We start from the raw sequence: 26,860 nt of genomic DNA, 5'->3' as shown, positions 1-26,860 counted from the left end.
CTAGCAAAAATCTGCAAATTTCCGAGCAAAAATCTAGAACTTCTCTAGCAAAAGGCCGTCAATTTTCGAGCAAAAATCCATGCCTTATCTAATAAAAATCTTTAAATTTCTTAGGAAAAATCCATAACCTTCTCGCAAAAATCCTTGAATTCCCTAAATCCAAAAGTTTTCTCGCAAAAATCCGGAAGTTTCCTAGCAAAAATCTGCACATTTCCTAGAAAAAAATCCATAATTTTCGTGGAAAAAATCCGTAAATTTCCTAGCAGACATCTGTAACCTTCCTAGTAAACATCCGCAGATTTTCGAGCAAAAAATCCATAACTTTTGTAGCAAAAATCCGTCAATTTTCTAGCATGAACTTTTCTTGAAAAAATCCGTAACTTACCTGCTATCAGAAATCTTATAATTTCCTTGCAAAAATCCATAACCTTTCTCGCAATGATCCGCACATATTCCCGTGCAAAAATCCGTAATATTTTCCAGCAAAAATCCGTAATATTTTCCAGCAAAAATCCGTAATATTTTCCAGCAAAAATCCTTAAAATTTCCTAGCAAAAATCCGTAAAATTTCCTAGCCCCCACCCCCCCAAAAACAATCTTTAAAATTTCCTAGCAAAAGATCCGTAAAATATCCTAGCAAAAAACCCTAAAATTTCCTAGCAAAAAAACTAAAAAATATCCTACCAAAAGACCGTAAAATTTCCAAGCAAAAATCCATAAATTTTCAAGTAAAAATTCGTCTCGTAAACATCGCCAAACTTCGATTGATCAGACGGAACTAAGCATCGGCCAAATCTTAAGCTACTTTCCCGACAGATATTCTGTATAGTATAACCTACCTAGGACCCACTAAGATTAGTGTGTCCTGATATACGATAATCAATACCGGCCTTGTATTGGTAATCATTATAATCATACTAAAAATATTATATATTCATTTAATACGAACAATATACGAGTATAATTACTGTGACCATACAATCTATGAAAATGAATCTCCGTTTCAAGTTTTAGATTTGGTTTTTAAGCTTAATAAACCAATCGGACTATAAGCATGAATTACCGTTTTTAATCTGGATTTTAAGCTTGACAAATGAATCGGTCCCATGAAAATAAACCGAAGTTTTAAAATTGGTTTTTAATCTTGACAGACTGATCGGATAGTGAAAATAAATCTGCGTTCTGAATTTTGATTTTTAAACTTGACAAAACATATCGAACGATATATAGAAAGCATTTACAGCGTCACATTAATATTGGAATTTTTCAGGAATTAAAAATGTAATTCTAATTAATACAGTATTAATAAAACGTGTAATACAATCAACATTAAAATGCAATATTTATCGCTCACACGGCTATACGCTATTTCCTCTATCGGAACAAATTGAATTTATAATTAATTTTATTTAATTTTTAGTAATGTTTTCAAGCAGTCTTCCTCCAGCCGGTGGAAGGTATAAGAAGCATTGATAATTTCATTTATAATATACTGAAATCTGGCGTCACATTATGCCAATAAGTTTGATAACATTAAACGGTTAAGTTCCGTAACGTTAGCAACTATTCATGTCACACTGAATCGTTCTGTTATCTAACATTAAATCACTTGTCATGCAAAGTTTAATTCTACAAATTTTTAAGTATTTCCTCCTGGAAATATTACGAAGAAAATGGTTTTCATTTGATAGGCCTAATCCCTCAACGCAAATCGAAGGGATAAACCATAACTCGAATAGGCCTATAGATTTAAATGTTCCTTAAGTTATTGTTGCTGAATTTAAATGTTACTTTAGTTAAAGAGATAAATCCCAACTTGAACAGGCCTATAAATTTAAATGTTCCTTTAGTTAAGAGGTAAATCCTAACTTGAATAGGCCTATAAATCTAAATCTTCCTTAAGTTATTGTAGACGGATTTAAACTTTCCTTTAGTTAAAGAGATAAATCCCACCTTGAATAGGCCTATGGATTTAAATGTTCCTTTGGTTATTGTGGATGGATTTAAATGTTCCTTTAGTCAAAGAGATAAATCCCTAACTTGAATAGGCTTATATATTTAAATGTTCCTTTAGTTATTGTGGATGGATTTAAATATTCCTTTAGTTAAGAGATAAATCCCAACTTGAATAGGCTTATGGATTTAAATATTCTTTTATTTTAGGACTAAAATACTGTTACCTTATCAGTTTTCTATTTCTGCAAAAGAAAACAAAATTAAATCATTACATATCGGCCACTGACAGCTAATTAATAATAGCCTATACAGTATATATACTTAAGGAAACATAATAAAAGGTCGTATTTTCCCCGAGATTGAAAAAAAAAGAAGAAGAAGAAGAAGAAGAAGAAGAAGAAGAAGAAGAAGAAGAAGAAGAAGAAGGAAAGAAAGAAAGGGGTTTTCAAAGCCCCAAGGTGACTGGGAGCTGGGGGGGGGGGTGACTTTGGGCGCCAAGTGGAAGGCGTGACGACAGCAGGTAGCGAAGAAGAAGAAGAAGAAGAAGAAGAGGAGGAGAAGAAGGAGGAGGAGGAGAAGGAGAAGAAACCCATGCACGCCCAAACACCCATAAACGTCAAAAAGGGATCAGTGGACAGCCTTCCACACCCTCTAATACTCGCGCCCATCACGCGCCCACTCATTAAATGAAACACCTCTTCCCTTAAGAACTGCTGATGGCGGCTTCCACCTACTAAGAGGCTTCCGAGTTTGTTTCCTCAGATGTATATATTATCTCTTTGCTCTAAATGTCTGTTTAATTGTGTTTTCTAGTTATTTTTTTGAATAAGGAACAAAAGCCTTCATATAACTTATTTTTGGCGCAAATTTGACCGTATTTTGGTGAATATAACAGTAGGCCTATAAAGTCTGTTCCCTCGGACCTAAATGTCTTTGTTTTAAAGTCTTTTCCAGTTTATTTTTGTTAAATGAGGTGCAGAGCCTCACAATATATAGTTTTCCTTACCTTCGAAAGCCTATCTGACCTATTTTGGGAGGAAATTTGGCCGTATTTTGACGAATATGACACACTAAGCCTATGAAGTTTCAGCCAAGTTCCTTGCGCTTAAGATGCATGAAATTATTAGTTTTTAAAATACCAGAGTAACTTCTAATAAAAGTTTGACTTATTTTTGGGGGGAAACAATTGAGTATTTTGGCGAATATAACACTAGGCCTATGAAGTTTTTTACCCAAGTTCCTCACACTAAAAATTCGCAGGTAAATGCATAAAAAATATTCGTTCTAAAAAAATAAAAGTTTGACTTATTTTGGGAGGAAATTTGACCATGTTATGGTGAACATAACAGTAGACCTATAAGGTCTCACCCCAAGTTCCTTGCGCTTAAAATTCGTCGGTAAATGTGCATAAAATATTCGTATATTCCTTCTAAAATAAAAAAAAAAGATGTCTCAAATATTTCCTTCCATCATCACCGGCTGCTAGTTCCCTAAGCCACCGACTGAAACCCTATATCCAGCCAAACAATTTTTTCCCCGTTTTTTATTATCATTATTATTTTGCTTCTTCTTTTTCGACAGAGTCGAAACGACTGCGTGTGAATCTGGCTCTTCGAGCGACACCCCATTTTCTACCACTCCCCCCCTACCCTTTAACCCTTTCCTCGACCCCTACACCTCAGCCTAACCTCCTCCCATCCCTCAACTCCCTAGACATCAGCCTAACCTCCTCCGAGCTCCCTTCCCTCAAACCCCTACACCTCGGCCTAACCTCCACCTAACTACCTTTCCTCCTCCTCCCTTCCCTCAAACCCCTACACCTCAGCCTAAACTCCCACTCCTCCCTTCCCTCAAACCCCTACACCTCGGCCTAACCGCCCCTAACTCCCTTTCCTCCTGCTCCATTCCCTCAAACCCCTACACCTCGGCCTAACCTCCTCCTATAGCTACCTTCTTCCCTCAACCGCCCTCCTACACCTCCTCAGCCTATACAACCTGTCTCCTCAACCCTCCAACCACTTCGGCATCCTCAACTTCTTATGGGTGTTTGGACAAGTGTCGGACATGGAAGCCCTCTGACCTAATGGCTGTAAGTGACCCACTTCTTGCAGAGGGGCGGCTGTCGGAAGCCTCATTGTCGGCTTGACGCCCCGGTCCGCCGACGGCGCAATACGAGTCTTAAAAAGCATCCTACGGCAAATCCTCCGAGTATCCTTACGAAGCTAAGAGGTGATACCGGCTGTCCGTCGGTAAAAAGAAGGAGAAGAAATAGCCTTTACAGCTGCTGTTTACAAGCAATTGATGGCGTCATGCAGCGTCGAGAGGAGGCCATATTGGTTCCCGTCGAATGTCGAATGCTTCTCGAATTATTTGCTCAACGGCGGACATGTGTTGTCGAATAGAGCGCGAACTAAAAGATCTTGTTTTGCAGGATTACCCATTGGTCTCTCAAAGGGCGCCCCCCTTCCCCCACCCCCCTTTTTTAAGGGTCTAGGGCTCAGATCTCGAGTTACAGAAGCCGGTTGCTTAAGTCACTCGTATTTTGGTCATTGGTGATTGCATTCGTTGCTAAGACGGTTGATTTGCAAGCTCACGACCTTTTTCTTCAATTATATTATCTACAAACGATCGTACAACAGTATTTTATATATATAAGCAATGGCAGCCATTTAAAGTTAAACCTGAAGATGTTATAGTTGCAATTATCTCATTTATTTCTTCATACCTTATTAAAACCCTTAGCCTACACAAAAGTTACAATTCGAAATACCTTTTTTACTTGCTAATAAACAAATTCACTTACCAGAACTCTTTCCTCCACGAACCATTGTTAGGATAATAGGCCTGGTTGCTTCAATCAGAAATATTCTATCTATTCGATCCATAATCATCATTCTAACACAATTAAATAAATAAATAAGGGGGCAAAAGTCTCCTTCGGTACACCATTTCACTCACAAGGTCTCACTACACAGTCCAGGAACTACCTGGAAACTAGCCTTTGTTTACAAACAATGTCGAATCGCTCTTTAAGACTCTTTAGTTTCTGTGTGGGAAACTGCGTTCGGTTCTTAACGGAAATTCTCCTTGGGAAGGGAGCGCCGTCAGTGCACCTCACAGGATGCACTGTAGGCATTGCTGAAGGTTCTTGCAGCGTCCCTTCGGCCCCTAGCTGCAACTCCTTTCATATTCTCTTTCTTCCATCTTGCTATCCACCCTCTCCCAACAACTTATTTCATAGTGCAAGTGCTTTGAGGTTTTCCTCCCGTTACACCTTTCAAACCTACCTACTCTCGATTTCCCGTCCAGCGTTGAGTGGCCTCGTGGGTCCCAACGCTTGGTCTTTGGCCTAAACTCTGTTCTTAGCGGAAATTTGTCATGAATACGATTGGTTTTCACCGAGATCACAGTGGTTATATTTGTCATTCCCAAATGTTTATCTTGAGAAAACTTTATAGCATTGATAACATTCATTTCTTAAGTTTGATAGTTTAAGTCAGTATTTCGAAAAGATAATGAATTGAATTTAATATAGAATTTAGGCCAAAGGCCAAGTACTGGGACCTATGAAGTCATTCAGGGCTGAAACGGAAATTGACAGTAAAAGGTTTGAGAGGTGTAACAGGAGGAAAACCTCAAAGCAGTTGCACTATGAATTAATTGTTGGGAGAGGTTGGAAAGTAAGATGGGCGGGAGAATATGAAAGGAGGTACAGTAAAAGGAACGAAAGACGTTGCAGCTAGGGGCCGAAGGCAAGCTGCAATGAACCTCAAGTAATGCCTACATTGCACCACATGAGGTGCACTGAAGGTGCTACCCCCCTATTGGGAAGGAAAGTAAGGTGGAAGAAAGAATATGAATGGAGGTACAGTAAAAGGAATGAAAGGGGTTGCTGCTAGGGTCCGAACGGACGCTGCAATTAGTAATGCCTACAGTGGACCACGTGAAGCACACTGACAGCAATATGCCCCTGCGGGGTTCATTCCTGTATTGCCAAAATATAGGCAGAAATTAATTTCAGAAATATAAGTCATAATTCTCTTATTCATACATTTTTAAATTAAACTTAATAAAATATAATTATTTTTTCTTATTTATTCATATTTCATGAAAATTTATTGTAATTGCAAATAAGTTTAGTCAAATAAAATTCCTCCATTTGTTTAACCTGCTGTACCAATATCAAATTCACTCTTTTGCAGAGCCTGGCCATTACTTAAAATAATTGGTAAGAGAATTGACTCGAAATTCCTTGCTGGAATTTCAATTCCTTGTCCAGTAACACCACAAAATTCCTTGGTGGAATTTCAATTACTTATCCAGTAACGCCACAAAATTCCTGGGTGGAATTTCAATTCCTTATCCAGTAATGCCACAAAATTCATTGGTGGAATTTCAATTCCTTATCCAGTAATGCCACAAAATTCCTTGGGTGGAATTTCAATTCCTTATCCAGTAATGTCACAAAATTCCTTGGTGGAATTTCAACTCCTTATCCAGTAATGCCACAAAATTCTTTGGTGGAATTTCAATTCCTTATCCAGTAATGCCACAAACTTCCTTGGTGGAATTTCAATTCCTCCCCAACAACATAAAATAAAGACAAATATCAGAACTGCAAATCCTACAGAAATACAAAGAAAGAATAAACTAGGTCACTGTATAACCTAAGGTAGTCTATTCTCAATACGCTCATTAATGCTGTTTTAATCCCAACACATTTTATAGCTTAATCAAATTTATGACAAAGGCCAATCACTGGGACCTATGAGGTCATTCAGAACACTATTAAACAATTGTTAAAAGAGGGCAGAAAGCAAGATAGAGGAAAGAATATGAATGGAGGTACAGTAAAAGGAATGCAAGGGGTTGCAGCTAGGGGCCGAAAGGACGCTGCGAAGAACCTTAAGTAATGCCTACAGTGCACTGCACGAGGTGCACTGACAACAACGTTAAGGCTCTTACGTAAGAGATCTGATGAAAGTGGTGTCACTGAATTAACCTCCCAAGGATGATTTTTTCACAGTCATTCTTTTAAAAAACAAAGCAATATTAACAGTACATCCTACTATCAATATAGCTTAAATAACTACTTATTTAAACCCAAATAACTGAGGTTATGAGCTCACAAAACAAAACAATAATACACTTGGAAAGTTTTTAATAAACAATAAGTATAATGCTGAGATAAAAACATGTTTCTGTTTGAAATGACTTCTCTCATATATATATGGTTTCTGTCTAAAATAGCTTCATCCTAATGCAACTACAAGTCTTTTATATGTGTGGGATTTGTCAGTTCATTCACCATGATGCACTAAGACATTTGCAAATTGCCCATCTATAAATACTGGAACAAAACTGAGGCTGCTGCTACTGTAAGTGAAAATCATTGTTCAAACCAAATTCTTGGTGCTACTATCGGCAATAATATCTGGTACTACAGGTACCTGAAATATGGACTACTAAGAAAAGTCTGTTTCTAGAAAACAAAATACTGGTGGGTAACTAAATTAGAAAAAATTCTATCAACTCGAATTATGGTCAAAGCTAGACGGCATTTTGAGATTCTAAGAGAGACTACACAACACTTTATACCATTCAGTCATATTCAGGTTTTTGTCCTCGTTATCACTCCAAGTCCCATTTGTGCAGGAAAATTTTAATCCGTGCCTAAAAAACTGCCTTCCTCTTTCCTTCAGTTTAGATAAATATGGGATGACTTCACACGTCACAATGACAGCCAAATTAAGCAATACTCGCATATTTATCTCTGATGTCAATAGTAAGTTTCATTAAGATGTGGATTACTGAATAAATTGAGGACATGATTTATACATCATTGTAGTGTATCACAAAACTGTAGTTTCAACTGAATTTCAAAAAGTTTCTCTACTTTCAACATTGGAATTAACTTGTGGTTTCCATTTACTGACCCGATCGTTCTTTGGTAATTCAGCCTGACCTCTAGGTCATGGCACAAAACATTTCTGAAAAGGAATACATCTCAGCCCAGTAAACAGTAATTAAATTGTAGTCTCACAAAATTTAAGCACTTATTACAATCATACTTCATGTACAGTACTGGTCACAATTAACTATGAAAGCAAACACCACAGCAGACATTTTATTAAACAATCTAACGTCTGCTTGAATTACAAAACTAACTAAGCCATTATTCAAGTTTAACTCCAATTTAACTGCACCCAAGACAATATCACAGCCTGACACTTTACCCTGAAAAAATCAACATGAATACTGTACATTTTTCCTAAATTTCCAAATATTTGCTTTACATTAACAAAGTCAATAACCGTTAGAAAGATAACAACTCAATAATAATTCTGTGGTGGACCCAAACACAAATATGACAGAATGGCACCAAAGCTGCAGAAGCCTTCACCTAATACAATAAGTTAATCAATTTGATTCTGTTAGGCATTACATGACAGTATTACGAGTAATTTCAAATTACAGAAGCATCACTTCATTTTTCTTAGATCTCTACATTAGACACTATATACAAAATATATATATTGTATATTTATATATCACTAATAAAAAAAGTACAAATTCCTTAGTTTAAAGTATCACAACTTCTCACAATAACTGCTGCGTGTCGTTCCTTTTTAAAGCACTGTTCGCAGTCCCCCTTCCGCCCCAGACCTCATTGTCGTCATCATCGTCATCGTCGTCGTCAATCTCGTCCTCATCTTCCTCCTCTATCAAACTGTGGGTGTCGATCTCTCTGCCACAGGACATGCTGCGGTTCCTCACGGCCCTGCTCCTTCTCGGAGGAGGCATCACGATCGGCCGCAGAGAGAACTTCTGCATGTACAGCGCTCCGCAGTAAATCACGAAGGTGGTGATCTGCAACACGCCCAGGAAGTACAGGTAGAAGTCCAGGTGATTGTCGTTGATGTTCCCGTAATCGGTCATGTTGTTCAGCCAGAAGGGAGCGACCAAATGAAGGAGGGCTGTGCCCAAGAGGGATCCCACGCCCTCCATCGTGTAAAAGATGCCCATGATCATTCCTTGGAAGTTTCGGGGTGCCGCCGAGTAAGCAAATTCCAACCCTGTAAGGGGAAGGATGCAATAATAAATTATCCAGTAGCTTCGTCAGACAGCGTCATCTCAAGGGACTTGACCGTCTTATACCACAACCTTTAAATAATTATTTTTTAAGGTCTAAGCGCTAACATCAATAAACATGGTAGACAGTCTGATTCAATCCACAGCCACATCATTGCTTGATCATACTTACCTCTTATTCTCTCATACTTACCTCTTATTCTCAATCACATTTTTGGAAAACAAAACCAATAAACAGACCTTTTCATTGCCATAAAGAAAATAACTCATATATATATACTGTATAATGAATAATGATGAAAAACATTCAATTTCATTTACCTGCAATGCTAGCAAAAAGCTCTGCTGCCCCAACTAATATATATTGAGGAATCTGCCAAAAAATGGATATGTTGACTGCGTGGTAGGTAACGTTTCCAATGATCTGCTCAATGTGAGAAGAATTGCTGAAATAAAAAACAAATTCAATCAGTCAACTTCCGTTTAGCTATAAATTCAAATTCTCATTATGTTTACATGATGTCACCTTAATCTAGCCACTACTATTTGGTTTTACTGTAGACGATAAGCTCAAATATGCAACTGCCAAATAATGCAAGTATTGCAGGTGTATCTTACTCATGTTTCCATAAGTATATTCTGTACGACTCGAGGCCACCCGCAGTCATCACAGCCAGGATGCTGAACAGCATTCCAATACCTGAAACGAACATTGTAACAACATTTTGTACGAAAATAAGAAGAATACATAAATATTTCAGATTACCCCAGCAAAGTCAACTAAAGAATTTAACTCTGGATCTGTGCAATTACCCTATATACTGTGTAGCCTATTTGAAAACAGTTAATTTCCAGTAATGCAAAACTCAAGCTTTCATTTTCTGACCAAGATGAGACTTTTACTGTCAGTGGCCGGGTCAAACTAATTTGATGATAATGATGATAATAATAATAATAATAATAATAATAATAATAATAATAATAATAATAATAGGTTTGTTAAACAAAATGGCAGTTTCAACAGCATTTATTTTTATATAGTAAGCGCTCAGTTTCTTATCAATTGTTTTTTCTTGCGCTTGGAATGGTTGCAAGCAATTGACCGATATTCGTATCGGATATGAATGTCGGTCAATTCTCAAAATCATTCCAGTGCAAGAAAACAATTGATAAGACGAAGTGAGCTTACTATATAAAATAAATGCAGCTGTTGCCATTTTGTTTAACAAAACCTGTATAAAAGAAGGTCTTTTCCTAATAATAATAATAATAATAATAATTATTAATAATAATAATAATAATAATAATAATAATCAAATTTGAGATTTAATTTGAGTGGCCTGGTCAGCTAATTTTAATAATAATAATAATAATAATAATAATAATAATAATAATAATGTTAAATTTACAGTAAAAGTAAAATGAGCAATGAATTTATCTACTTTAATATCTGAGTCTTTGAATATTCAAGTACAACTATAAGTATATCTCCATTTATGCTTAATCTGACACTACAGAACTACAAGAAATTCCAAGTTATAACAATGCCGTTTATGCTTTAAAAATGTAATGCATTCCTGGAAAAAGATGAGTAACACTTGCATCCTGTCCCAGATACATCGTAAGGATGTTGACTTTACTGGATCACAATTTGAAAGCGAAAAATAAACTCACAAACAGGAATGGGTAATGTTATTGCTATCTTCCAAAGGTAAATATAATACATTGCACAAGAACTGGGCAAATAACTCAGGGAGGTCCTTAACTATCAATACTTTGGATGCAGTGTTTTGTATATCAATGACATCAATAATTTCTGCACCAATAATGTGTAAGAAGTCTTCACTATGCACTCTAGATTGTCAAACTTTTGGCATAATAAAGTAAATTATGTAAACATATTGTTCGTGTAGATTAACCTTCATATATAAAACGTTGTGTATCAATTTTCATCTTTCAGAATATCAGCAATTTTCCAAGAACTGCCATTAATGTTAAAGCACACACAGCTTTATTCACGAAGAAAATAATCTAATTTTCCTGCTAACCGAACATCAATAGATAACCCAACTTACCTATTCTGAACAAGACAGAAACACGTATACCAGCTCTATCCAGCCGAGGATACAAGAAGTTGCTCACGACTGGGATGGCTCCAATCAGAAACAGCTGGTTGAATAATGTCAGCCATGCAGCTGGTACCTAAAGGGAAAACAATTCACGTTATTTCTAAATTAACAAAAGCTCATTCATAAAATATATACAAGTAGAAATAGGTACCCAAGCCCCCATCGTTAGGCTGCTGTTACAAGCAGTGTGGCATTTTCCAGTGTAAGGTTTAACACTACTCATTTTGCAAGTTGTTTTATCTTGGCTACAACAAAAATGTGAAACAGTTTGCGTAATGTCACTGAGGAATCCTCTGATCTCCATATATTTAAGCGAGGATCAAATCTGTTCCTGCTCTCTGCTCACATCACCTAAATTCAGGTGCACTGGGTTGAAGAAATTTCCTACTCCCTCTTATTTACTTATTTACCAACTTTTCATGAACTTCTCTCTCCCCCTCTCTCTCTCTGCAGGCTAATTTCCCTTCGGGACCCCTCTTGGGTTTATAGTCTGTTGACTCTGTTCATAACAGATTTCAGCTGACGATATAAAAGAAAGAACGTAGTAACGACAATACAACCAGGAAAAGTATTAATATCTAATTACCATAAAATTCAGTTATGTCAGGATCCGGAGGAAGAAAAGTTCATGGTAATTCTAAGCCTGTTTAATATAAAATCCCACTGACCATCATAAATATATTTAACTTCTTATGGTACTGTTGATATGCAGCAGAACACTGGCGTGCATCTTTCATCTTTTTGTAACTTTTCAATTAAATTAATTTGTAAGTCATTGTGATTTTATACTGAAAGAGGACATGAGCGCTCAGTCACACATAAGTTATTAACACACTAGAATCTCTTCCACAGCACTAATAAAGAGAACGCCTTTATCCCATGCAAAGTACGTACATCAGACGTCAGGATTTCTTCACAAAAGTCGAGCAATACTGACTGCAAATCTATCACAGACAAGATAAAAACCAATGACAGAGTTTCTCACGCAAATTTACCAAACCAAACCGCTGGCACTCGTAAAAAGATAACGTAATTACTTACACTAAACTTCAATAAACCAACGTTATCATCATCCAAAGGGGTATCCAATGAATAATCTTCTTGCAGAGTTTTATTTGTTTCGTTGGTACCAAAGAGATCAAATCGCATGTGTAGCCCCTGTGCTTGAAAGCTGGTCTCCATCTGGAACGAGGCAATAAGAAAAATTGGTAAAACAGGCTCAAATAAAAAAGTTTGTTTTACAGAAATACCATTCAAAAAGGCCTCATTGCTTTCCCAAAAATCACAGGAAAATACAGGCTTTAATTCAGCCATGTACCACAAGAGGATCTAAATATCATACAGAAAAATTGATAAAAAAGGCACAAAAAATGTTTTACAGAAATACCATTCTATGATTCAAAAAGGCACTAATTTCCCAAAATCCACAGAAACCCAAAACAAACTTTAATTAATCCATGTACCACAAGCAGACCTAAAACAACTATCATACCAATTGCACCTTACCTGAAAATATACAAGCCAATAGGGCAACAGAGCAGTGAACACCGTTAGTAACTTTCCCAGACTTCTAACATCATCCACAGCCAATTCGTGGAAAGATCCACCAAATCTGATCTTAGCTCTATCTAGAAATCTTGGTTCTATGTGTAGGGGACTGTCAACAAAAACAAAGAAACAAATTACTACAGATACTTGTTAACAGGTAGAGGACTGTTTACAAAAACAGAAAAAAACAAACTACAATAAATGCTCAATAACGCGTACAGGACTGTTTACGAAAACAGAAAAAAATTACAACACATACTCGACAATACTGTTCTTAACATCATGAATGTTACTCTGTTGGAAGACACATGAACTATACATCAACAATGCTTTTAAAATTGTGACTAAATCTATGAATTTTGCAGACATCAATTTCTATATTTCTATGGACAAAAATAAAACAAAAACCCAATTGAAAAAATACTTGACAACAAAATCCTTAGCGTCATAAATATTCTGCTGGAAGGCACATTAATGATACATCAGTGATCAAATTTAAATCATGGCAAAATCTACGAATTTAGCATGCATCAGTTTCCATATTCCCACACACAAAAATAAATTCCAACTATTACACAAATTTCTAGAAAAAGATCTAATAAATGGTGATAAACTCACGTACTTAGCATTCACATTCCGGCGTCCATGTCGCCAGTGTCTGACCTGAGCACCCAACGCCTCCCATATGATCTTCAAAATGTTTCCGATGACACTTCCTTCAGGTGGGACTATATGGTAGCAGGGCATTACGGCAATGAAGAGTATCATTGCCAGCACCAGACAGACTGTGGAGAACAAATACATACAATCATTTTTTATTACGAACATTCAAGGATAATCACATGAGAAAAATGTTTGCACTTGAATCAAACTACTTTCTAGTTTGAGGTGGGACTGTGCAAACCATTAAGACAGAACAACCACACTGTCTCAGTCAATGAGCAATCATTAATTCTCTGAAAAAGCAATAAATTAAGAACAATCTGCTATCCACAATCTATGCTAGTAAGACCTGGTGATGCTCTATTAAATTATGCATTCCTGATTCTGTTCCATAAATTATAATCGAAGCTATAAGATGTTTTTCTGGGATATTACACACAATTCCATTTTTTCCTCTGCAATATTACTGTTCTTGTAGTTTTAATGCCAAAGCATACACCTATATCTTATCTGTGTGCCAGTAGGTGCGGTCACATAACAAAAATTCAGTCTTCGTCATGAAGAGGGCAAAAGTTTGATAACGATCAACTTGATTCCCCTATTGCTTGTACTTGTAATCAACTTGAAATAACAGCTTTATGTAAATTATCACTGATGGTTCATTTACCTTTGAACTTGAAGGCCCCCGTTCACACAATTTTGTACTTACGCTAATATTGAGCAGGTGGAGATCGTATAACTCCAACAAAATTTTAAAAGCTATATGGTACACCAACTGTAGTAATAAATTATTATTTTCAAAGCTAATTTTTAGTGGAATTGGAGAAACGGAGGCTGAATTGGCTTTACCTACCCAAATGCTTCAATAACTTTTAGAGCTACTGAATTCTGAACCAGCATCATCCTGGAGATGAGAAGCATCACACAACATATCCTAGCTGCCAGATAAACTGCAAATGTAATTCACCCTAGCAAATGGCTAAAAGAAACCCAATAAGGTTTCCATTTCTTCCTATACACAGAAGCTTACCTGATGCAATGAGGTAGCCACAGAAGAAGCCATTGACACAGACTCCGGGACTGTCTTGTTCAATGTAAGTAATGATGCCAACTCCCACAAGACTCCCCAGGTTTATGCACCAGTAGAACCACGAGAAGAATGAGCGGGTCTTCTGGGGATCAGCAGTTTTGAGCTGCAAAAGTCAATGAAGATAAGGTATTGGTGATCTCAATAGTGCCTGGTTTTACACGTTTCTTATGCTGTGATGTTTCAGGTAAAATCCATAAAGGGGACAAAATAACAAGCATCGGCAAGTCCTTATTGGACCTGCGTTCAAAAATGACTTCAGCTCTGCTGCGATTCAGTCACAATCAATAGCTGATGCCATGTCTTCAACACTTGTACCTAACTCTGTGGTCTCTTAGGAGTAAGCCACACAGAAGGCCTATTTGTGAAAAGAAATAAAGTTTGAAAAGCAATATACAGTATATGTACTCTAATTACAAAACAACAGTTATCCTTTTTAGAAATGTAATGTGAAAAAACTTTTCTCTAAAAATTAAAGGAACCTTCCCTATTAATAATCTAATCATTCAGACTAAAAGTCAATATTCCTCACTAGTATCCTCACCTGCTCAGCCCCAAAAGGAGCAATATTGCTTTTAACGATGCCAACTCCCAGGCCAACTATCGTTACGGATATATACACCGCAGTTTTGCAAGGCGCGTTGGGAGTTGAGTTGTGAGATTCACCTGTGGAGATAGAATGGATATCTCAACTTACAGATACTCAAGATACTTCTTATTGGTGAAGAAATCCACAGCGGTGAGAGAGCAAATACATATACCAATGAGAGCTTTCCAGAACATATACAAATGAGAGCTTTCCAGAACCTGCTCGATTCCTCTTGCTCGACTGAGAAGGGGAATCAAGGAGGTTGTCAAAAGCTCTCATTTGTATATATATTTCTAATATATAATTCTCATTACAGCACAATGCATAATGAAGCAAAACAGTTATTTTTACAAGTCACCAAAACGTTAGACGAAGAGAACGAAACACACGTAACAACGTACTCAGAAAACTTCTCTCTCCGCATATTATGCGAGGGAGTCGATCCACGGCCATGAGTGTTAGTAAGATATAGCCACTGATGTAGAGTAAAAACCCACATACCATTGTCTTGAAGCGCCCAAGCCATGCATCGGATATGTATCTGAAAATTCGAGAATTATGTTACCAAGACTACCAGGAAAACATCCAGTCTATATACCTTCCATATCATCAAGTGGTATTATTTACGTTTATCTCACTATCTTTCTTCCTTCCATAACATCAAGTGGTATTAGTATTTACATTTATCTCATCATTTTTCTTCCTCAGTGCATTTAATTATTTTAATTTCTGACAATTCACATACCATACATCAAGGATATCACGTGGAACAATTCAATATAGTGACCTCACCAGGAATTTAGCAAGACATGATCTTCGTAGTAGCGTGACTTTACCTAAGTTGTCTGGTTACACTAAATACTGTAATAATATTCAAGAAGAAATGAGCAGTAATTGTGATTGAAAAGACCTTGGAGGCAACTTATATAACTTTCTTATTTAAATCTACAACAATTTAACTGCTTATGAGTTCTACTGCTTAGTGTAGCAAACATACCATCAAAGGCTACAGGTATTTTGCTTCAGCAGAAAAAGAAAAGTAAAACTTGCACTTTTCTATCTTAAAATACAGTATCTAAAACTCACAAATATATCAGGGATCGACATGGCCTGAATGGAAAGGACGATGACAGTGAGCTGACCGCCTGATAATGCTTCTAAGACCACCATATCAATCTGTTTGCTTTACTTCTCCCACAGGGCTGAAAAAATTCAGTCGTATCTCACCATTTCAAACATTACTGTCTCCTTACCCATAACGGTGTGACCTTTCAGTCCTTTAGCAAATGACTACCACTGACATAAGCTCTATATTTACAATCAAAAGAGGTGTGTAATCAAATTACCCTCCAAGCAAGGCAGACATGTACAGCATGTATCTGAATACAGCGTTCGCCGCGTCTAGGAATCCCCAATGCGGCGGTCCGTCCTGGACCCTGAAAACGAAAAGCAGTTTACAGTTCAAATTCAGTAGTATCGATGACTTTTTATGTATCTATCATTATGTAACCAATGCTGAAAATATTGAAACAATTGTTACGAGAGGATGGAAAGTAAAATGAGAGAGAATATGCATGGAGGTACAGTATAGTCAAAGGAACGAAAGGGGTTGCAGCTAGGGGTCAAAGGGACACTGCAAAGAACCTTAAGTGATACCTACAGTGCACAGTGTGAGGTGCACTGACAGCACTACCCACCTGTGTGGACTAGCGATAATGATGACACACATAATTCATAAAAGTAAAAGGACGATACTCACTTTATTCAAAAACAAAAAGAAGTTCGTGGCTAGGGCATAATACGCAAGTCTTTCTAGAGTAAGAACAATCAATATAACAATCGTCGCGATGACTTGCTTTCGCGCTTCCCCGGCATCCATCGCTGGGAAGAGAAGAAGGAGCTGTCAGCGAGACAATGAAAACACTGTAAATCTAGAATGAGATGCATTACTAAAAGTTGTAACGCTCTTATCACTATAACAACAGAAGTAGTACCTGTATATGTTCTGACTGAAATAAAATCATGCACTTTCTTGTCACAAATGAATCCTGTTCCAAGTTTATGTTAACTGAATTGGTTTCACAGAGAAATATTAATCATTTATTCAGCCCAGAAGTATATAGGAATTAATATTTCTTGTTGTAAAAGGGTATATAGACTACTGTACCTGTAAAGATTAAAAAAAATTTTAATTTTAAATTAAGGCAGGAAGATCTACAGCCTAATTTCCTGACACTATATCCAATTTACTAGCCAGAGGAATCCAACTTTAGACCAGTCAGATAAGAGAATCATCACTAGTCTCCAAGGACAAGAGATCTAAACCTTTATATAACAAATTTAATACCAATGTTCCTAAATGAAAATGAAACATTCATTCATCAGATGGTCCAAAATTTAGATGTTTGTTGCAGGTTAACTACATCACAAAGTTTCTATCTACTTCAAAACACAAAAACTTTCACAATCTCATTATGTTCATCATCTGACTGCCAAACATATTTACCACTAAACTGTTTTCCCCTCAACAGTCACAGCTAAAGCATCAAATTTTTTCAAGTAATCTGTATTCTAATGTCGTATGTTCTTAAAGTGCATCCCTGATTCAGCAGTTGGAAGCAGAATTGCTCATATGGAGACACAAACCATTGCCTTTGATGTAGGAGTATTCCTCTCATGCTGAGGAAGATTCCTACATACAAGGCAATGGTTTTACCACCAAAGTGCACATTTCTGCTTCTAATTGCTGAATTATGGATGCACCTCCAGAGCAGAAAACTTCCACAGTGTCATCCACTTTACATATCTACAAAGAAGACCCACCAGTAGCATTTTGATTTCCTACACATACCTAAGATCATCATCATCGCTTTCAAACCACGACACAAGGGTCCTAAAAACACATCTGTCAAATTCCAAAAGTACTTAGAGTAACAATACAAATACTTAACCTTACCACAGCTCTACTGGTAATGACAGGAACGTTATAGAGCCACAGTACACCAGTAACACAAAACAAATTAAGCTGCAGAAAACAGCATAATGATCAAAACTTGAACATTGAAAGAAAATAGAAAAAATTGTGAAAATATATCAAAATGCAACAAATATTAATTGCTGAACTATTTAAAATTTCTTAAACAATAATGAAAGTCCATAAAAAGTACGAGAAGTCTGACAACAACTGTACATTATTTACAAAACATCAGAACAAGGAAACAAGCCTTTTGTTATTAAATCCCAAACTTTAGCTGTATGTTTACAAATGACACCTTTTGAAAGACGCTGAGACTGAGTGCATTTCAATGAAACTATGACAGCAAGAGAGAGTCATAATCATGATAATTCTGGTTAAAAAACTGTTAACTTATATTAGATGAAAATAACAAGGCTACCTACAACTATAATTAGCATACATTCACAGAAGAAAGATAGTATTGTATACATTTTATCACATATCTCAAAACAACAACAGGTATTCAGACAACCATATTTTACATGGCTCCATTGGTTTATAACTTTAAAATCAAACAAAGAATACATAATATGCAATACTGTCCAATATAATTACACCTGAAAACAACAAAATGTTTCAATAACTTATCACAGATAACAGAACAAAAGTCAAAACGGACATTTATAACTAATGCATGCAAAAATCTATACCTTACCTCACGTCCATGGTCGACATACACAAACCATAAATATATAATAAGAACATAACTGGATGCTGGGTTAACATAGTTTGAATTTGTTAGATAATGTTAAGTATGTGAAGTGACATGCATCATATTTCTACGGTTGTAATTTTCAGCAAGCTACTAATTCATCTTATTAAAAGCAAAGCAAAGGTTCTGTACAGCATGCAAGACACTGGAGTGTTCTGACCTCAGTAATACAATCATAAAGGTCGCAGAACAACACTGATGAATTAACGTTTTACAGAGCAATCCTGATAACTGCCATAATTGCAAAGAAAGATATCTACTGACCACATTATTGAATGTATCTCTCTCGAGGTGGAAGATTTTACGGATCAGTGTAAACAGAAGCATGAACAACATTTGAATGACTGAGTGCAGAGGGAAATATATTTATAGAAACGGGCAATACGAGACGCATCAATTTCCTCAGTACATGTAGTAAGTGGGCCGCTCGTATGCGCATTTCTGTGTTAATTTTCCCTTGCCTAAGACATATTCATTCATCAAGAGTACTTTTCAAGGAACTGGGGAAATTATAAACAATGATGCATGCAAAAAAATGAGATTACCTCTCCTTAAAAGTGCAAAAGTTACTACCATCTACAAAAGTTTAACCATTTCAATGTAATTTCCTACCATGCTTTAAGAACCAATTTGATTCACTGTCAAGTCCTAGATTTGCAGTAACCACAAATTCCTAACATTTCCAAGATACCTGTGCAGGGGGCTAAGGTTAGGTAACAGCTTCGTCCAAAATGCAGGCATTGTTAGGTGCACGTTACGGGGCATCTTAAAATTACGAAAATACCTGATGGATGCCGTGATAACAATGGCGTCCTTTCATTTGGCATGATAAACACATGTACAGCAAAGAGGAAATATTTCCAACTGGAATGTGATGTGCCTTTAAGGCACTATTTTACAGTATCTGTAAGAAAATATGATAATGATGTTTACAATAATAGGTAAAGGAAGGAACTAAAGATAGTTAGGAAGATAGAATTCTTGTCACAAATTGTGGCTACAGTAATACAGAGAAATAGCAATACTTGATTATGAAAATGAATAAGCAGTGCAATAATGAATGTAACAATGTACAAAACAGCAACAGAAAATGTGAGTTCTTGTTTGTAACAATAATCATCCAGTTTTAATTAGATAGCTTACTAAACCTATTGTGAACTAAGATACTGTATTAGATTGACCTATTTTGTTTGTAAAACAAATCAAAATTGTCATATTTTGTAATTATAGCCACAAACAGCATGATAAAAACTTAATACAGTATTTATCACCTTTCTTATAACTACAATAGCTTACTGTGCATTACCTAGTATGGACTTGCTTTGTAACTGAAATAGCTCATTAAAATTCTAACACTGTTACATTGCAGATGTATCAATTTGCTATCATGATACTCTTTTGGGTGTCGATCTTTACTCTCACAACAATAACAAAGAGCAATAAAGTAAACACTTTAGAGAAAGGCCTAACTGCCCTGTGCATTCATTCCTGGAAGAGTGTGTTGCATCGCCCCTAGCAATTATGAACAATCGTCCACTGGTGCTCGACTATTTAGTTCTGATTCTGAGCACAATCAACTGCACAGTGACACCACTTGAATTTTCTTTAGCCTACTGGTAAAATAAATTTATGATTAGCACAACATGGGCTAAATGTACAAAACATTTTAACCAAGTCACAGGCTACAGTACCACATTTCCACTTGGCCTACCTTAACCTAACAGCTATGCAAACAAAACATAGATAGCCAGCCTAAAGTATCTTTTGTTATTCAATACACCACAGATGAGTAATGAATGCCCTATGCCTACTTATCTCTCTTTGGATGAGAAGCTTTTAGTAGCCTACTGTTAGGTACTACTCAGCAATAATGATCCCTGGTAGACTGCAGTCTCGGGGTGGGAGGGGATGATTATATCCTATCTTAGAAATGGCCAAAAATATTGAAAATGTCATGGCACAATGCCATATGTTAAGTTAGGATAATGGAAGGTTAGGATGTGAAATATTACATTTTTTGGTAATTCTGAGGACAAACATTACTTACACCGCCCAGTATGCAGTCATTCCACTACGGCAATTTCCTTTCACCTAGCCTACGCTAGCAGCTACATAACTTGGCCCTGCCAGCCTAAACTATCCTTCACTACGCAACAGTCAGATGAATAATGCCCTATGTCTACTTAGCTCTTACTGGATGGGAAGCTATGCCCGACAGCATCACAGCCGAACCCAAAAGCTTTTCAGCAGCCCTCAGGAACAGCCATCCCTGCAGCAAATGACCCAGCCTAGTCTATGTATACCATAAGCTATATACAAAACTTTGATGCCACACTAGGCTACACCCTTTCAAAACACAAACAAACACAAACACACCTTGATGCCACAATAGGCTACACCCTTTCAATAAACAAAAACACAAACACACACACAAAGGACTGATTATCACTAGACTTCCAAAACACACAAAGCTATGGGTAATTCTTTACAAAAGGTCCGCATCAATATTTGGTGTTTGACCTTACTAAAATAATACAAAACCCCTTAATATGTACAGTAACTTAACACAACCACTAACCTAACTACAGTGCATTGCCCCTACCTAGGCCTAGCGGGGCTTTGCTCTGCGACCCCTTGGGAGCACACAACCTAACACATCAAACAAACACCAAATACTGATGCGGACCTTTTGTAAAGAATTACGAAGCTATGCCCTTACAAAACACACAAAAAACAATCACACCCATAGAAAGGATTGACGGGACACTAAGCTACACCCTTTCAGAAACCAAAGACACACAAAAAAACACACACACACACACAAAAACACAAAGCACTGACGGGACACTAAGCTACACCCTTTCAGAAACCAGACACACAGAAAAAAAAAACACACACACAAAAAAACACAGCACTGACACACACACTCTTTCAAACCAGACACACACAAAAACACAAAGCACTGACGGGACACTAAGCTACACCCTTTCCGAAACCAAAGACACACAAAAAAACACACACACACAAAAACACAAAGCACTGACGGGACACTAAGCTACACCCTTTCAGGGAAAAACATACACACACACAAACGCCTGTCGGCACACTAAGCCATGGGCCAAGCCTACACCCTTTAAAAAAAACACACACACAAACACAAAACACACACACACACACACACAAAGGTCAGATAACATTACTCACCGGAAACAAAAAAATAGTAATCGTCTCTTCCCGCGGATCTGCTCCAGCCGCTGCTTCCGACTGGGCCTGACTGACTGACTCACCCCCCGAATTTATTTCTTCTTTTCTCTCTCCTCCCTTCCTCTCGGAACGATCCCGTGATCACGTGTGTGAGAAGAATACCTCTTTCCTGATTCCACAATGTCGGCCGATGAATAATCTCAGATTCTGGGCGTAATTTCCCTTCCGTTCATGCCGAAGATGAGTAATTGTCACGGCGGTTCCTCAGGACGGGTTATTATCGCCCTTTAGCCTCAGCTGTCATTGTGTTATTATCCCTTCGGTCGCTTTTGTTTACGTTTTGTTTACAGCCCACCGTAAGGAGTTCTCGTAGTGTTCCTCGTTCATGGCGTTTCTAATGCTAATTCTCGAGTGATAATTCGATTATTTCCACGTAAAATCGATTAAATTAAGAGATTTAGTTACCATTAACGTTTTAAAATTATATATAACAGTCTAGAACGATGAAGAAATAAGATACCCGAATGAACCCACCGTAAGGAGCTGTCCTTAGGATAATCAATCTTGAAGCGTTTCTTGTCCTCATTGTCGAGTCATAAATCGATTATTTTCATCAGTTCAGTTATGTTATGAGAGATGGTGGCTTTGAATACATTCTAATAATATATGATAGTCTATAATGATGAAGAAATAAGATACGCAAAATGAACCCACCGCAGTGAACTGTCATTTAGGATGGGTAATGTTATAATGTTTCTCATTTATAATGTTGATGACTCATTCTCGCGTCGTAATTCGATGATTTCCACCATATTTCGGTTATGTTATGCGAGAGAGCGGTTGTGAATATTTTATAACGGTAAATTATAATCTAGGGTGAGGGACAAATAAGAAATTATACAAAATAAATGTAATGATTCACTGATTAATCGTAGGCTATTCCATGAACGGCATGGGCCACCATCTTCAGTAGGACATCCATTCTTCCATTTTTGAATAATGATTAATTTCATCGTCATCATCTCTATTGTTTATTAATAGTGTATGAGAAGTCTCTGTTACAACACATTCTTTTGCTTTCACTTTCGTACATATACGAGTACATACACACCACACGCACACACATTTGTAAACATTTTGTCAGCCCGTCAACGTAAAAGTTGTTCATATTTTTTTTAATGAAAACACAGCTTGTTAAAAAGGAAAATGTAATTAAACAAATGAATTAAGAACTGCAACGCTATAATAAACTTCACATCCATGTATACTTAAATACTTGTAAACACTTGAATAAGTGCTCAAGTGCCTTTAGATACAAGATTCCAATACAGGCGCGGAATACAACATGCTAATCTGAGCAGGTTTTCGAAGAACCGTTAGATTAGCGTTGCAGATGAATTATGTAAGTAACTGTTAGCGATTAGCCACTGTATGGCTCTGGCATCCTGTGTCCCGCCCACTTTCATTGTTTTTTTTTTTTCACTGTTCTCATTTTTTATTATTGTTTTACGTGATACTTCTTTCATATAATTAGGGTTTCAAAGACATCTCATTTAGTAGACCTGTTTTTGCAACCCATAGATGATCCAGTCTTTATTTTCCCCATAGGTTTTACTATCTCTCTCTCTCTCTCTCTCTGTTCTCTCTCTCATCTCTTTTTCTCTCTCTCTCTCTCTGTTCATATTCAAATCCTATTTTTTGTGTGTGTGTGTGTGTTCATATTCAAATCTCTATTTTTCTCTCTCTCTTGTTAGAACTGTTTTTAAATACTTCTTACCCAACTCTGGGCATCATTTATCATGGTAATTCTCTTTCGTATGCTACAACGACCTACCCAGTTATTACAGACAATAGCTCCAAAATATTTCATTCTTGTGTTCTGATATGACGACCGAGGCATTAGGTGAGTTCCAAATGGAGTCACGGCCCAAAATTCCAAGTTAGTCTTAGCTACGCGTAAACCTAATATGCACCATACTACAGAAGACAGTGAAAGCACTGTATTCAGCAGTTGAACACGTTCTTTGGAAGCTTGAATTTCAAGTCACTGGCTCCTGTAGGCTTGTTCCATAATAATAGGCGTTTATTTCTGAATAATAATAATAACAGCAAATGGCTTTCTGTTGAATCTACAGTTACTGTATTCATACAAGTCTCCTGTAAGTGGCTGGAAATACAGTGCAGCACTGTAAGCTATCTACCCAAAAACAGCTTGCTATTACTACTCCATATCGTTTCATACAGTCTCCTACAATTAGTTGAACTACTCATGTTATCATACAAGTCTCCTACAAGTACTTACACTACTCCACATTGTTTCATACAAGTCTCTTACAAGTAGTTGTACTACTCCACATGTTATCATACAAGTCTCCCACAAGTAATTGTACTACTCTACATGTTATCATACAAGTCTCCCACAAGTACTTGTACTACTCTGCATGTTATCATACAAGTCTCCCACAAGTACTTGTACTACTCCACATTGTTTCATACAAGTCTCTTGCAAGTAGTTGTACTACTCTACATGTTATCATACAAGTCTCCTACAAGTAGTTGAACTATTCATGTTATCACACAAGTCTCCTACAAGTAGTTGAACTATTCATGCTATCATACAAGTCTCCTACAAGTAGTTGAACTATTCATGTTATCATACAAGCCTCCTACAAGTAGTTGAACTACTCATGCTATCATACAAGTCTCCTACGAGTACTTGTACTACTCTACATGTTTTCATACAAGTATCTGAGCATTTGTTCTGTTATTCTCTCTGTAAGGTTGAAGGTCACACTCCTGTTCGTATATTTCTTTTAATTTCTACTTAGATGGTACTGTACATTAGGCCTACTACACTAGACCATTAAGTAACTGCATTGTTGAGCATAGGTGACTAAGTGAATCTATGGAAATCATTGCATGCGTATATATATTTCTGAATACTACCAAGTTAATGCAGACAATGGATTTCTTTTTTTATATTTACATTTGATCATCAACTTTCTTTTCAGTGACTGGTTTGGGAACGGTCGACCACAGTCTTAATCTTGTGAGGTAAGATCACATCAGCCATTGTGATCTGACTTCAACATGATTTCGTGTGACTGAGATCCTGCTTGGGGCTGGTTACACTGAGAGCTGCTTCAGAGCTTACTTTATCAGGTGTTTACCAGTGACAGGAAACCAACACAGCCTGTACTTTCTGTCAGTTGAATCTGACAGAATTTACCCCAGTTGTAAAACAGCTCTCAGAGTATGGGCACCCTGAATGTTTAAATTTGACTAAAAATAGAGGGGACTGTCTAGGACTAAACCTCAATCTTAACTCATGAATTCGGGACAATGAAAATCTGCATTGATTTTAAAATGAGTGCAAAGCAAATAGATACTGTTTCAAGACATGAAAGCTCTTGAGACTCAGTTCGTTGGCCAAATCAAGCAAAAACTACAGTAACTACAACAGGTGAGATGCCTGTTCAGAGTTAAGCTTCAGAAACTGTCAGAGATGGGGACAGCATCTGGTGCATTATTTTGATTGGTATTATTCTAGGTCATACTCTTCTGGGAGTTGGACAGCATCCTACATTTAGCTTAGTATAACTTCAGGCTGTACCCTGCTGGAGATGGTTAACATTCAACAAATCAGACTGGCATAATTCCGTGCCAGGCCATACTCTGCTAGTAGCTGGACAACGTTCGACATATTAATTTGGCATCACTCCAGGCTGTACTCCTCTAGAAGTTGGATAATGCTCTACAAATTAGAATGGCATAACTCCAGGCCACACTGCTGTAACTTGGACAAAATTCTACACGTTAGATTGGTATAATCTAGGCTAGGCTGTATGCTGCTACTAGTTGGTAAACATTTGACACATTAACTTGGTATAACTCTAGGCCAGGTCGTACTCTGCTGGGAGTTGGACAAAATTCTACACATTAGATTGGTATAACACCAGGCCGCACTCTGCTGGAGGTAGGACAGTATTCAGCATATTCCTCCCAAGTGCAACCAGCCGCTGTGCAACACTCCGAAGTGATTGATTGGGACTGCCTACGACGTCGACCGTGTACAGGACCGCCTCCCCTAACCCAGGTGGTCACGAAAAGGTTAGCTTGCTGGACGCTTAGGAAGGGGGACCTGAAAACAGCAGAAAGTAAAAAATTCCATCATCTCTGTGACATTTTTCAGAATGTACCCTTTCTCGCTTTGTTAACATTACGATTTTTTAATTCTTCATTTTCTCAATGATGTTCTGAATGAAACTGATTATTTATTTAACTGGAGAGGAAATTATTTCTTTACACTAAAAATAGTAATTGGTTAATTACTGCGAGGGTAGATATAACCGGAAATTCAGATACAAAGCCCATATCTAAATATGGATTCACTCAAAGATATCTGAAGTATCTGAATAACAAAGAAAATGCTTTACTTCTTGAAAAAAAAAAAATAAAGTGTGGCACCCTTTCTCAGCCAAGTTACTGATCCCTAGACAACATTATTCTTGAAGACTATGAAAAACAGTCACTTTATTTAAAGATGAGGGTTCACCAAGCACCTTTATCTTGATATGTAGTTAAATATACACTGAAAATCCTTAAACTTAAAGATTTTAATTGTATCCTTCACAACATATCAAGATTTACAATCAAGGAGTCCTCACCAATATTCTGGTTGCCTACCTGTCATTTTCAAATACCCTTGAAATAGATAATAACTTCACCTACAATAACTCAGTGTTATTTTCGTCAAAAAAAAAGAATTTAGAACCCACCTTCCTTCCTCTGCGTTTTGGCCAGTGTCAGGGAGGGACGGTCGGACATCCGTTGACGACGGAGGGTAGGTCATAACTGCATTGGC

The 26,860-nt window shown here is 37.1% G+C and overlaps 2 protein-coding genes across 6 annotated transcripts in view; both read right to left on the bottom strand.

The window, feature by feature from the left end:
• Window positions 1-7,102: 7,102 nt before the first annotated feature.
• LOC136839972 (solute carrier family 15 member 4-like) lies at window positions 7,103-22,342 on the bottom strand. Of its 4 annotated transcripts, XR_010853485.1 has the most exons (15): window positions 21,997-22,342; window positions 19,577-19,696; window positions 16,824-16,945; window positions 16,411-16,500; window positions 15,466-15,605; window positions 15,020-15,141; window positions 14,419-14,581; window positions 13,348-13,510; window positions 12,684-12,834; window positions 12,219-12,359; window positions 11,124-11,250; window positions 9,667-9,748; window positions 9,370-9,494; window positions 8,125-9,032; window positions 7,103-8,040 (listed from the first exon to the last, which is right to left on the bottom strand). XR_010853485.1 is itself a non-coding variant. In XM_067106243.1 (14 exons), the coding sequence occupies exons 2-14, from the start codon at window positions 19,617-19,619 to the stop codon at window positions 8,557-8,559; spliced, it is 1,947 nt and encodes a 648-aa protein (XP_066962344.1). In that variant the 5' UTR covers window positions 19,620-19,696; window positions 21,997-22,301; the 3' UTR covers window positions 8,222-8,556. The 4 variants fall into 4 exon arrangements, 1 of the variants encoding a protein (XP_066962344.1); XR_010853486.1 differs by lacking the exon at window positions 19,577-19,696 and having other exon boundaries at window positions 21,997-22,333; XR_010853487.1 differs by lacking the exon at window positions 19,577-19,696 and having other exon boundaries at window positions 22,159-22,309.
• A 2,566-nt stretch (window positions 22,343-24,908) lies between these two features.
• LOC136839971 (probable insulin-like peptide 7) overlaps window positions 24,909-26,860 on the bottom strand; it is a 9,905-nt gene continuing 7,953 nt past the window's right edge. The window contains exons 4-5 of one of the 2 annotated variants that reach the window (XM_067106242.1): window positions 26,775-26,860; window positions 24,909-26,137 (exon numbers count right to left, since the gene is read on the bottom strand). The exon at window positions 26,775-26,860 is cut by the window's right edge and continues 44 nt beyond it. In XM_067106242.1, the coding sequence (XP_066962343.1) occupies window positions 25,936-26,137; window positions 26,775-26,860 (288 nt within the window). In that variant the 3' untranslated portion in view covers window positions 24,909-25,935. The remainder of the gene's footprint in view (window positions 26,138-26,774) is intronic. The other variant, XM_067106241.1, reaches the window with a different exon arrangement.

Source organism: Macrobrachium rosenbergii, chromosome 7, assembly GCF_040412425.1.
Source record: "Macrobrachium rosenbergii isolate ZJJX-2024 chromosome 7, ASM4041242v1, whole genome shotgun sequence".
NCBI classification, from domain to species: domain Eukaryota; kingdom Metazoa; phylum Arthropoda; class Malacostraca; order Decapoda; family Palaemonidae; genus Macrobrachium; species Macrobrachium rosenbergii.
Note: the sequence above shows the minus strand (reverse complement) of the source record. Positions and strands in the feature narration are given on the sequence as shown.